The sequence below is a fragment of the Colobus angolensis genome, unplaced genomic scaffold, assembly GCF_000951035.1.
Source record: "Colobus angolensis palliatus isolate OR3802 unplaced genomic scaffold, Cang.pa_1.0 Scaffold280, whole genome shotgun sequence".
In the NCBI taxonomy this organism is placed as follows: Eukaryota; Metazoa; Chordata; class Mammalia; order Primates; family Cercopithecidae; genus Colobus; species Colobus angolensis.
In genome coordinates, this window is record NW_012116044.1 from 882,491 (window position 1) to 895,346 (window position 12,856).

General features: G+C 32.7%; 1 protein-coding gene across 1 annotated transcript in view; it reads left to right on the plus strand.

Annotated features, from left to right (window-relative positions):
* Positions 1 to 12,856, plus strand: part of KIAA1109 (KIAA1109 ortholog) — a 194,850-nt gene that overhangs the window by 22,419 nt on the left and 159,575 nt on the right. The window contains exons 10-13 of the mRNA XM_011948638.1: positions 3,334 to 3,490; positions 3,897 to 3,975; positions 6,075 to 6,166; positions 7,741 to 7,858. Of these exons, the coding sequence (XP_011804028.1) occupies positions 3,334 to 3,490; positions 3,897 to 3,975; positions 6,075 to 6,166; positions 7,741 to 7,858 (446 nt within the window). The remainder of the gene's footprint in view (positions 1 to 3,333; positions 3,491 to 3,896; positions 3,976 to 6,074; positions 6,167 to 7,740; positions 7,859 to 12,856) is intronic.

Below are 12,856 nucleotides of genomic sequence, written 5' to 3' on the forward strand. Positions count from 1 at the left end.
TCTAAGAAGTCCTCCAACAAGATGGTGGCATGGTTGGTTCCTTCTGAGGGCTGTGAGGGAAGGATGTGTTCCAGGCCTGTCTCCTTGGCTTATAGATTGCTGTTGTTTTCCAGTGTCTTCATGTGGTCTTTCCCTTGTGGACCTCTGTGTCCAGATCATACTGTCCAGTCATATTGGATTAGGACAGCATACCCTAATGACCTCATTTTAACTTAATTACCCTAATGAAGACCCCATCTCCAAATATAGTCACATTCTGAGGTACTGGGGGTTAGGACTTCAGCATATGAATTTTAGGGGTTAGGACTTCAACAAATGAATTTTTAGGTTACTTGGTAGTCCTAGTAAATAGTGTATAATTTATATTAAAGATTAGGGGAGAGAAGAATTGGGGAAGGCTTTTGGTCGAGGTAACATGTAAATTAAGTTTTGAAAGATAATTGAGAGTTAGCCAGGGAAAGAAGAGGAGGGTGAATCATTGAGGCAAGGGAAGAGTTTTATAAATGCATGAGGATAGTGGAGAATTGTCTTGTAGTTATGGTCTATAGCGGTTAAGAAGTTGGATTTTATAATGTCATTTTATTTTAAAGTAGTTTTAATTTTTAATATATTGTGAACATTTTTCTACTTCTTGAAGAATTTTAAACAAAGAAGGGAACATTTACCATTAAGTATGAGGACCATCTAAGGTTTTATGTACAAAATTAGACATTGCTTAAAATTAGTTTAGTTTTTCTATTCATGAACTAGCGTTTTTGAATAGAGAAATACAAGCCAAGTCATTCACTTGAGCAGATATTACAGGACCATTGACAAATTAGTGAACGAGTACTGATACTAACTTGATGTATTGACTTTTTAAATGCTTTTTAAAAAAGTGCTATCTAGCTAGCATTATTAGAATTATTGTATGTTTTGTCAAGTAGTATATTCTATTAATCTTGGTATCTGTAGTATGTAGGAATACCTGCCTCATTAAGTAGCTAACTAACAATTATATGGTAAATGAATGACCTCGTTATTTGAAAATTCTTGCATTATGCTAAAACAATATTTCATTAAGTTCTGCATTAGGTCATTTGTTAAACTTGAAAGTAAACAGAGCATAAAATTTCAGGTTAGAAAGAAAATACTTTTCACATTATTGGATTTAAAGTTTCCTCTAATGGTAAAATTTTTCCTGTAAGTCATGTTATATTTGACATGCAGGAGTTGAAAATGAGAGATTTTACATTTCATTAAGTAATAGAGCTATATCTATTTATATTCAGAAATCTCAAGAAAAGCTTATTTTGTTTGGTTGGCAGAACAGTTATATATTGTTTGAGAAGAAAAAATGAAAATAATGCTTTAACATAGGGCCATGAAGTATTTTTGCATTTTTTAGCACTTACATAAAGTGTGATTCTTCTTAAACTGTGTTTAATTTCATTATGTATTTTTCATAAATTTTAGGGTATGTTTACACAAAAACCCAAACTAAAGTACAATCGAGAAATGACACTGAAGATAGAAATTTGCTTTAACCACTCCTTTCAGTAGATTTTTCTACTACCAGGAGAGAAGAGCAATGCATTTCTAATCTGGACTTTAAAAAACCACTCAGGTTTATTGAAAAAAAAAAAAATGTATTTTTCACATGTATTTAATTCACTAATGTGAGCAATATTTGTCTCCTCAATTACATGTTCAAAAAGTCTTATGCAGCCATTTCCTCTTCTCCTTCTCTGTATTGAGTTTCTGCACAAATATGAACTGTAATCAGCGATGAATAGTAAGGTCAGTTTTCTTAGTAGCCATCTATTAACATAAGACATAGAGGAAGAAATCTCAGCTGTTTTGCTATTGGATAATTCTCTCAGCATTGTAAGGAGTTATTGACTTTTAAAATAGTGTGGTTTTAGCCTAGAGATTTTATAATCATAACATGATTTTAGTTTCTAGATTTTGATGTCAGTTCTATTATTTTTACATGATTATCTGAATATTTAAGATATTATTCAGTTTTTACTTCATGTTTTCTTTTTATGAATTTTCATGACAGAGTTGAAATACAAACTCTTTTAAAATGAAACTTAATCTTCAGATGATGATTATAATAATACAAACCTTCCTAACATTGTCTGGCATTTTTTTTTTTTTTTTTATTGCTTTCACTTAAAGTGCTTTCATTAGTATTTTCCTATTTGATCCTTATAACACAGTGAGATTCATAGGACAGATGTGATGAACTCATTAAACTTGTGCGAAAATGGAGACACAGAGAGGTTCAGTGATTTGGGTAAGATAGTGAAGCTAAAGCATGAAGTGCTGAGGTTCAAACCAGCCCTTCAGGTCTACTGCCTTTCTCATTATGTCCTGCTATCTACCCACCTTGTAGTCAATGATCGTCTGATGGATTCTCTATCCTTAATATTCTTAATTTTCTATATTTATGTGTCTTACTCAAAACATTTGCAGAACTTTATTTTTCTTTCGTATATTTTAACGATAGCAAGTTATAGTCTAAGACTTATTGTACAGACTTCGTCTGGTTCATCTGATTTTTCCCAGTCTTATTTATTCTAGGTAGCATTTTCTGTCACTGCTGACTCATCCCTTCCTGTTTTAAAGCCATAGACTGGCACCTCCTTTGAACGTATGAATAACATTGCACAATACTAATGTTAGCTCATGTAGAAGACTCTGAATTGAAAATTTCTTGAGCTCTTTCGTCTTTGTCAAATGATAAGGGGAGGCAAAAACATTAGCACTTTAACCTCCAAATACCTATTTACCTTTTAGAAATCTATTACTCTTTAGCCTTTTAATTATATAATACTGTTTTAAACTGATTATGAAATTAATAGAAATAGCCACGTCTTCCATGTGCCATGCACTGCTAAGTCTTTTCCATGTATCTTATCATTTAAACCTCCGAACCTTTCTATGAGACAAGATATATTACCTCCTGTGTTACAGAAGAGGAAGCAGCTCAGATTTTCTGGGGAAGATTGAGTAACTTGTCCAGGTTGGAATAATGATTTTAATTAAGCTATCCTCTGTCAGTTCTTTGTTTGCCATTTGGGCAATTTATATACTTGTAGAGAGTCTTTAATTTGTTACAGTACACTTGAATAGTGCAAATTTTCTCTTATATCTCATTTGATAATCGTATATCTGTTGAGTAATCAAAGCTCATTGATCTCTGGAAGTGTTAAATATTGCAGAAGACAGTCTTATTGTTAAATGTGATAGCAATGATAATAAAAAATTAGAATATTGATTTTGGTCCTTTTCAGAGGTAATTTTGTTTGAATAACATGTCATTATTCTTTCTACCTCCTAATGTAGAGATTGTTTGTGGAAGTTTTTCTTTCCACCTGATTATCAAGTCCTGAAAGTTTCTGAAATTGCACAGCCTGGGAGACCGAGACAGATCCTTGCTTTTGAATTACGAATGAATATTATTGCAGATGCTACAATTGATTTGCTGTTTACCAAAAATAGGGTAATTATTATAATAATATAGTAGAAAATAGTATTTAAAATTTTAACATTATTTTTCAGAGTTTTTTCCTGGTGACTAGTCCCATACTTGTATTAGTTTATATGAGCTGTTTTCCCTTCAAATAATTGTATGTATTTTACTTTCATCATAATTTTATTAAATGTCAAATAATGGGAAGAAATTAATAGTAGTAGACTTTCATGCTATATTCCGGCTCATTTTCTCCTTTATATCTGGCTAAATTGTTTTAGTGTATTTTTGGTAAAAATTTGAACTTTTGTTCTTAGGAACTTTTAATACTTATTTAACATCATCAATAATTTGTTCTGTGGTAATAATTGAAAAGTAAAGATGGGAGAATAATTATAATTAATGTTTTATATGAATTAATTTTTTCTTTTGGTAGGAAACAAATGCTGTACACGTAAATGTAGGAGCTGGCTCATATTTAGAAATTAATATTCCAATGACAGTTGAAGAAAATGGTAAGCTGCAACTCTTACTTTTCTTTTTTAAATAATTAGAGAAATAATTACAAATAATAAAGTTTGTTAATCATTTTAGACTAACATTAATAAGGTTTTCTCGGTTTTTTATTACATTTTGATGTGCCTATAATCATTCAAGGGAAATATTATGTAATTGAGCATTTAGAGAGAAGGGAAACATTTTCAAATCAAATTCAGTCTTATAACTGTATGCTTTTATTATAACCTATACATTTCTTTTGTAGGACTGAGCATAATTTACTTAATGCATAGTTTTCCAGTTAGACTGTTGCACTATGAGAGCAGGTGCTGTTTTTTTTCTTTAGTGTATTCTCAGTGCTGAACCCTGTACCTGACATTTGGGCAGTAATTGACTGGATGACTACAAGGCTTGGTTTTAGGTTATATTATTAGTAGATTTTGTCAGGGAGTAAGCTGGGTACTTCGAGTGGCATAACTTTAATAAATCAGAACATTTCACGTTAAAAATATTAAAAGAGTGCCCTCACAGCTTTAGTTTCATCTGAGTTTAGATGATCTAAGTTCATCATGCACTTGAAATATGGGCACTGACACAGTTAATAACATGAATAAGTACTTTTTGTTAAATTTATCAAATTGTTATAACTTCATTTTGCCTTCTTATTTCCATTTTCTTATTACATTTGTAATTGAGAGCAGTTAAGATGAAATTCTGCTTTATTTTCTTTCTTGAGAGTAAAGAGTAGCAACTTACCCACATTTAAAATCAATCATCATTAGTGTTTCTGTTTCTAAGTATAATTCATTTTTGTGTAATTCTTGGCTCTTGTTTCTTGGTTCTGTCACTTATTTTTGTGCTGTAAGAGGAAAGCAAGCAGAGGGTTGACTGTGTTCATTAGTTTATGTAAAGTGGTAGCATTCAGGCCTGCCTGCTTAGATAATCAATTGAAAAAGTGATTGTGAATGGCATAATGTATATTTTCCCCATAACTTTGAGGCTATTTTAGTGAATAACTAACCCTTATCTAGTACTAAAAAAGCAGTCTTACTAAGGTTTGAAGGAGATGCTTGAGATTCTCTAGGAGTGCTAATTCAGAGTGTGCAGTTGGAAAGAAACATCTTTTAGAAAAGCCTTACTTACAGGTGTATGATAGGGTGTAAAGGCAGTTGAGAGTTGTACACAATTGATAATGTGCTTCTGCCTTTTCACAACTGATGATACACATAGGAAATTGTACTTTTACTGTTTTATGCAGTAGTATACAAAATACTGGTACACTGGAGTAAAGGAATCACCTGAGGACCAAGGAGTCAATATCTTGAGCATATCTATTATAAATCTGTGGCAAGTACCACAGCATACTTGTTGTGGAACTCTTGAGTTAAGGGTCTAAGGAAAGCCCAGTCAGGTTTTGGATATAGAGGTTAGGTGACTTTTAAGACGACTGGCAAAGGGAAAATGGACTTAGGTGTCAGGCAAGAACAATATATAACAAATTAATTTAAAACTTTTTAGAGATTCAGGTATTAAAAAAAGAAAGAAAAAAAGCCCAGAGCAGAATGCAGGATGCATGTGGAACTAGCTGTATAATAGTGACCACAGAATTTGTGTTCATAGGAAGAAATTTCTTTAAGAAAGGAAATACAATACTCTAAACCATTCAGTTTTTGTTGAGAATGGGCTATATTGCTGAGAAACTGTCATTACATGAGGGGAATAGCTGTTATTTAGTAACTGTCATTATATAAGGAGTAGTTGAAAATGGTGAAAATTTGTACCCTTGAGTCAGTGGAAGAAGAAAAAGAATTGTGTTCTGTAACTGAAAACTACTGTTTAAAGAATAGACTTGTAGTTTTGCAAACTACAAAGGAAAGCAAAGTCAGAATAGATATATGAAGTTGGAACTTTGTTCCTTTAGAGCAGCCCATATGAGAAGGATCACCTTAATATTAAGTTAGCAAGCTCCCTGTCACTGAGGTGTGTTTAAATAGTGACTAACTACCATTTTTCAAGGATTCCTTCTTTGGGTGGTGGTAGGAGTTGGTTCCAGTCCAAAGATGTTTCATTTTGTAATTGTTTTCCTGGTTCTTAATTTTTATGTTTTTATTGTTAGGTTACACTCCTGCTATTAAAGGACAACTCTTACATGTGGATGCCACTACCAGCATGCAATATCGGACCCTTTTAGAAGCAGAAATGTTAGCAGTAAGTCTGTAGTACATGATGATATGCATACTTATATGAAAAACAATTGATTTTAATTTTCTTGTATAAAGTTTAATTAACCAGGAAATCATCAAATGGTCCATCTTCTAGTTCAAGAACAGCTAGATGCTCTTGACTCTGTCCTAGGGAAGAGGAGTGGATTCCCAGTGCTATGGACTCCTGTTGACATCTCTCTGTTGCTCTGCTTCTAGTATGAGGGAGGTGAATAAAAGGCAACGATACATACATTTTTGGCCTGAAAAATATGCGAAGTTGTTAGAATATTGTTTTTAAAGTACATTATGTGGCTGGACTAAATCTATTCTAAGTTCTAAGTAAGATAATTCTTTAATATATGTTTTCTAGCCCCACTGGATTTCTTTCCCAGGGCTTAAATAATGTAATTTATTGTGTCTTTTACTTGATAAAAGGTAAAAGGAAGAAAATCTTGTTGATACCCTGGATTGTTTCATATCAGAAAGAGAAACAATATGTAAATGCCCATGATTAAAATTGCTGATTGGGGACTCATTAATCAAGTAGATTTTTATTATTATTACTATCAGAGACAACAACACTAACAAAAGCCACTATGTAAAATGGTTAATATTCAGAGATTCTTTCATATAAGATGGTGCCATAAGGTTCTTAATTACTTGTCTTAAACATTTTGCATATGACATATGTAAATTATGAGAAAAATTCTGCAATTAACAGGAATATGTAAAATACCATAAATGTATCTTAAACTGGCATATTCAGTATTTTAATGAATTCTTCATCTATTATTGCTGATAAATAGTGCTGTGTGACAATGCTTTCCTAGGTAGGCAGCTTTTGCCTTTGCAGAAATGCCAAACTAGGCAGGGTGCAGTGACTCATACCTGTAATCCCAGCACTTTGGGAGGCTGAGACAGGTGGATCACTTGAGTTCAGGAGTTGGAGACCAGCCTGGCCAATATGGCGAAACCCTGCCTCTACTAAAAATACAAAAATTAGCCAGGTGTGATGGCATGCATGCCTGTAATTCCAGCTACTTGGGAGGCTGAGGCACAAGAATTGCTTGAACCCAGGAGGTGGAGGTTGCAGTGAGCCGAGATTGTGCCACTGCACTCCAGCTTGGGCAATAGAGTGAGACTCTGTCTCAAAAAAAAAAAAAAAAAAAAAAAAAAAGAAATGCCAAGCTGCAGAAATACTGATACTACTTTCTGTGACAGTAAGCATCGCACTCTATCTTCCTTCACACTGAACCTGTCACTTAACAGATGAGGCTTAAGAAGGCATTAGAATGTCGGTTGTTACCCTATTGGTTTATCTGGAGTGCAGTATCAACACTGTGTGGCCTGATTTGTTGTTTTGAAAGTTTTTTGACCACATTTTGGCTTAATATTTCAAGGAGCTAGATGTAGCCATGGATATTGGCCACAGCAATATTAAAGTCTCAAAAGGACCTTCTGTTCAGCTCAGTAGGAAAATAAGTTTTAATTACTAGTGTGTGTGACTTCATTTCTGATGCTGTTTACACAGTGTCACATTTTAAGCTCTAATACTTTTACCTAACATTTGTTTTGCAGTTCCACATCAATGCCAGCTACCCCCGAATATGGAACATGCCGCAGACATGGCAGTGTGAATTAGAGGTTTATAAAGCCACCTACCACTTCATCTTTGCACAGAAAAACTTCTTTACAGGTAATTTTCTAATAGATACAAATACAGTGAGATTTATCACAGAACTTGTTTACATTTGATAAGTTTTACTTTTAAATTACATAGGGAATGATGACATGATTCATATTTTCTTACTTTAACATTTCCTTTTGGGCTGAAAATATCAAAGAGAGAATTTAAATACAGACATTTTGCATTCTTTTCTAACCTAAACAAGGAAAATATAAACCCCAAATTGAGCTTAGAAGGAAATGAAAGAACTCAATTTAGGCTGGGGCTTTGTATCAGTCTAGTTAGGGGGTAGGATGGGGATGATGAATCAATTTCTCTGTCTTCCCAAATTAGGCATCAGCATGGCTTCATTATTTTGTTTTAATAATTATAATACACAACAGTATACGCAAATAGCTAAATGTTATTTTTATACTTGGAGCCCTTATTTAATCTTTTCTGTTGGCATGGATAATTGAGTTGGTGCTATCACTAGTTGGAAGAAACATTCCTTCATTTCTTGCAGAATATTTTGATAGCTGTGCATATTTTGTGACTATAAGAACACATATTGTTGGTCTATGAATAGCATAAATATTACTACATTAAAATAAGGGGCATTTATTGAGTCTTCTTCTAAAAAGTTTAGCCCCATAGAGTTGGTCTGATTTGCCAGGGTCAGTGGCTATTCCACAGAAACCTAATCTTTCCTTGACTGCTTGCTACATTTATCCATCCATCCATCCATCCATTTGTGCAACAGTCATTTTATACAAGCATCTAGTCGATGCTGAGTACTATTAGATATTTGGAGGTGTAGTGGTGTTTAAGGTATACATAGGTAGTCCTCTCTTGACAATACTACTGTATAATGTTGTATAAGTGACTTCACTGTTTAAGCTTCAGATTCCTTGTTTGTGAAATACGGATAACAATTTCTACCCTAATTTTGCTATTACTAAAGTTTTGACCTTTTAAAATGCCTCTTACTGCAATATGTTCAATCATAAGTCTTTTATATTTCTTTTCTGGTTTGAATGGGAGCCTTGGGGACTAGATAGACTGCTTCTGCTTTCCTTAGAGACGTACTTCTCCAAGGCTTGAACCAGTGTCCCATTAGTAGAAATTTTGACAGAGTCCCTGGCAAGTTAAGCTTTTGCTAGTGAAGCAGAGCATTGGATGAGCACTTCTCAGTTCAAATTTATGAAAAAAGTTGCAGCTAAAACCTATGGTATGTATTATGTGTCTGATTTTGTCCTAAGCAGTTTGCACATATTAAATTATTGAATCCTCACAATAACTCTCAGGGATCAATATTATTATTATTTTCCTTACTTTATAGATGAGGAAAATGAGTTATAGAGAGGTAAAACATTATGTCCAGGGTCACACTTGGTTGAGCTCAAATTCTAACTCAAAGTAGTCTGGCTCAAGAATCTGTTACATTACTTAACTCTTTGACTAGCTTTTTCCTTCTCACTTAAGATTTGTATTTTTTAACTTTACTAATCTTTTAAAATAGACACCTATCATCAAATATTTACTCCTTCACATTACTTTTCTTCCAGACATTTCCCATCTTTAGATTCTTGCAGTGCTAAGAATAGCTGCAGTAGAAGTATAAATTCTTCATGATTGAAAAATATTATTTTATAGTAGCACTTCAATTACACTATTGTATTAGTTACACTGAAACAGCTAAGTACACATTTCCTGAATTGCAACTGATTTTCCTTAAATTGTTTTCTTTCTCTAACTCTAATTTTTATGCTTTCTCTATTGAAATTCACTCTTTTGGTTATTTATTTTTTTATAAAATTTGAGAAATTTTTAAAAACATAGATACAAAAGTAAACATAATCACCATTTTACAGATTTAACAATTGTAACAGTTGGTCATATTACTTCTATTGTTTTTAAAAGATATAGCATAACAAATAACTGTAGAGTCCTTTTTAAACTTATTCTCTAAAAAGGATGACTACTAGAGAATAATATTAGTTTAGTATTGTAGTGAACCTACTCAGTCATAGTGTTTGGATTGCTTTCCCTATTGTCGGAATTCTATAGAAAATAAATTATCTCTCTGATGTGAGGGAATGCCTAATATTCCTCAACAGCTACTTATTAGTACCACTTATTCTCATACCACTTATTAGTAAGATAAAATTGTTCTTAAGAGATATCAGTGTGGGACAAAGATAGCTTTATGATAAATATAATATAGAGCCTCAGAAATGAAAGCTGTAAAACAAAAGCAGAAACTGAAGCCTCTTCTGGGAATAATGAAAATAACTTAGATTTACTGTGATAAGAAAGAGAAGAAAATAATATACTGGCATTGCAAAGCTCTAATACCAGTTGATTGATGTTTTATAGGGTGTTTGCCTAACAACTTAATGATAAAGTGAATTGTTGGTGGGTTTTTTCAGAGTAATATTTAGCTTGTCATAACTTTTTAATTCATTGCACAAATGAGTAAGGCAGTCATCAGGAAAGTGCTTCCTTTTTCTAATCAGATTATTTGATAAGACCATCTGGTAATGAGAAACAGATTTTGATTTAATAACAATGCATATTATAAAGTTGTTGAGGCTCCTAATAAAAATACTTTGTCGCCATACTTTTTAATATTTATCAGTAAAGATGTTATAGAAACTGGTAGGTGAACTGTATTAAAAAATGATATGCTGAAATTTTAAATTAGTTATTAAAGAAAAAAACTAACAAGATTTGTTAGAAATAGACTAATAGCTGTAACGTTTCACATGAGTTATTAAAGAAGAAAATAATAAGATTTGTTAAAATAGAATTTGGCTAATAACTTTATAAAATTATACTAGTTTCTTGAAATAAGTAGTAATCTGAATTTCTGTTTAGTTCAATTTTTGTTTATTTCACTAGCAATCGTATCTCAATCTTTTGACTAATAGAAGTATAAAGTAGATAAAATGCAACCAATATGCATTGTAAATCTCATACATGAATAATGATTCAAAACAAACATTAAATATCATCTCTGCCCTCACTTATGAGCATTTCTTGTTTTGTATTATTTGTCTAAAGTACATTGGTATGTGTACTAGACATAGACAAATGAAACAATACCAGACATTATGTATATTGAGTGCAAGTGTGAAATGTGAAGCTGACAAATGCATGTAAGACCTGAATACAGAGGAAACCACTGTCATCTGAAGGTAATCAGAGAAAGTAAGGAAAGACATTAAGGTCTGAAATGGTGTTTTTAAATGAATTCAGTAGTATTAACTAAGATCTGATAGTATTTTGCCATTTACAAAGCATGTTCACTTGTGTTATCTTCACATAATTCTAAAATAGGACAGCTGTTATCCCTGAGTTGACAATGAGGAACTTGAGGCATAGAAACATTGAATGACTTGGGCAAACTTATGAGGCTAGGAAGTGGAAGACATTTAAGAACAGTTTTCAGACTGCAGACCCTTTGCCTTCTCTGTAGTATTATGCTGGCAATAAAGATGGTTAGTTTTTCCTTAGCAGAGAGGATATGAAAGATAGTATTTAGTTTGACCAAAAATGCTGAACTGTGAATGTTATGAGTGAGAAAGGTGAGAAAATCAGCTTGATGAATGATGAATATATATTGTAGAGTTGGTTATATCCAGAGATGATTTTTGGGCAATTCCCAAGTGTTAGATGCTGTGCTAAAGACTAAAGTTAGAAAGTAGGGATAGAGTCAGCCTAGTTTGGTAGGGTGACACTTAGAAGTAAAAGATTTGAAGTAAGCATAAAGTATGTAAACTGTGATGAATCACTGTGATTGTTAAGTAAAAATACATTTAAAGTAGATTTGATAAGTTGAATTTTCTGTTCTCTATTAATAGAACAGGTTAATAGCCATATGCCTTTTGTTGTTGATATAGTAAAACTCTGTATCTCATTAATATTAATTTGTAATTGTCATTTGACATTAAATGTGTTATTCTGCCATTTTAGTAAGACAAGAGTTTCTAATACATTTGTGCTACCTTCTGTATGTGGCAGCTAAAATTTAAATGGGTTCATATGACATTATATAAGATAAATTTACTCTGAGTTCATTATTGAATCTTTTTTCTGTTTAAATATCACCTTTAAAATACAAAGAAAACTACTTTAAATATTTCACACTTTTAGCTATAATTTTCCTTAGGATATCTTTAATAATAAATGCTACCATTTGTGGAGTGCTTACCCTGTGCCAGTTACTTTGTTAAAACTTCACATAAATCATCTGAATTCTCATCATAAGTCTGTGAGGTTGTTCTGATTTTATACAGGAGAAAACTGATAATATTTAAGTCACTTTTTTCAAGATTACATAGCTGATAAAATGATAAAGCCAGAATTTAAACCCAGGACTATCTAGTGTCAAAGTCTGTGCTATAATAATACTGTTTCCAATTGTTCCTCCCGCCCCCGTCTCTCTCTCTCTGTCACACACACACACACGTTCTAATTTTATATACTGTGGCTATAAAATTATGGCACTGTGTTGTGTATTGTGAGTATATAAAGATGAGTTTGACACCTCTAGGAGGAGCCTTTTATTGAAAGACATTGCTGGGAGTGTACAATGCATGTAAAACATTCTGGAGGCCAGAAGATAAAGTTGTGCAAACTGCTATGGTAGATGGTAGATCAGTGCTAATGTCTTTAAAGAGCCTTTATTTATTGGGATTAAAAAAAATTAAAGTACCAAAGGGTAAACAGATTAAATATATGAACACAGTTTTAATGAGGCCAGCATCATCCTGATACCAAAGCCTGGCAAAGACATAACAAAAAAAGGGAATTTTAGACCAATATCCCTGCTGAACATCGATGCAAAAATCCTCAATAAAATACTGGCAAACCGAATCCACAGCACATCAAAAAGCTTATCCACCATGATCAAGTCGGCTTCATTCCTGGGATACAAGACTGGTTCAACATATGCAAATCAATAAATGTAATCCAGCATATAAACAGAACCAAAGACAAAAACCACATGATTATCTCAATGGA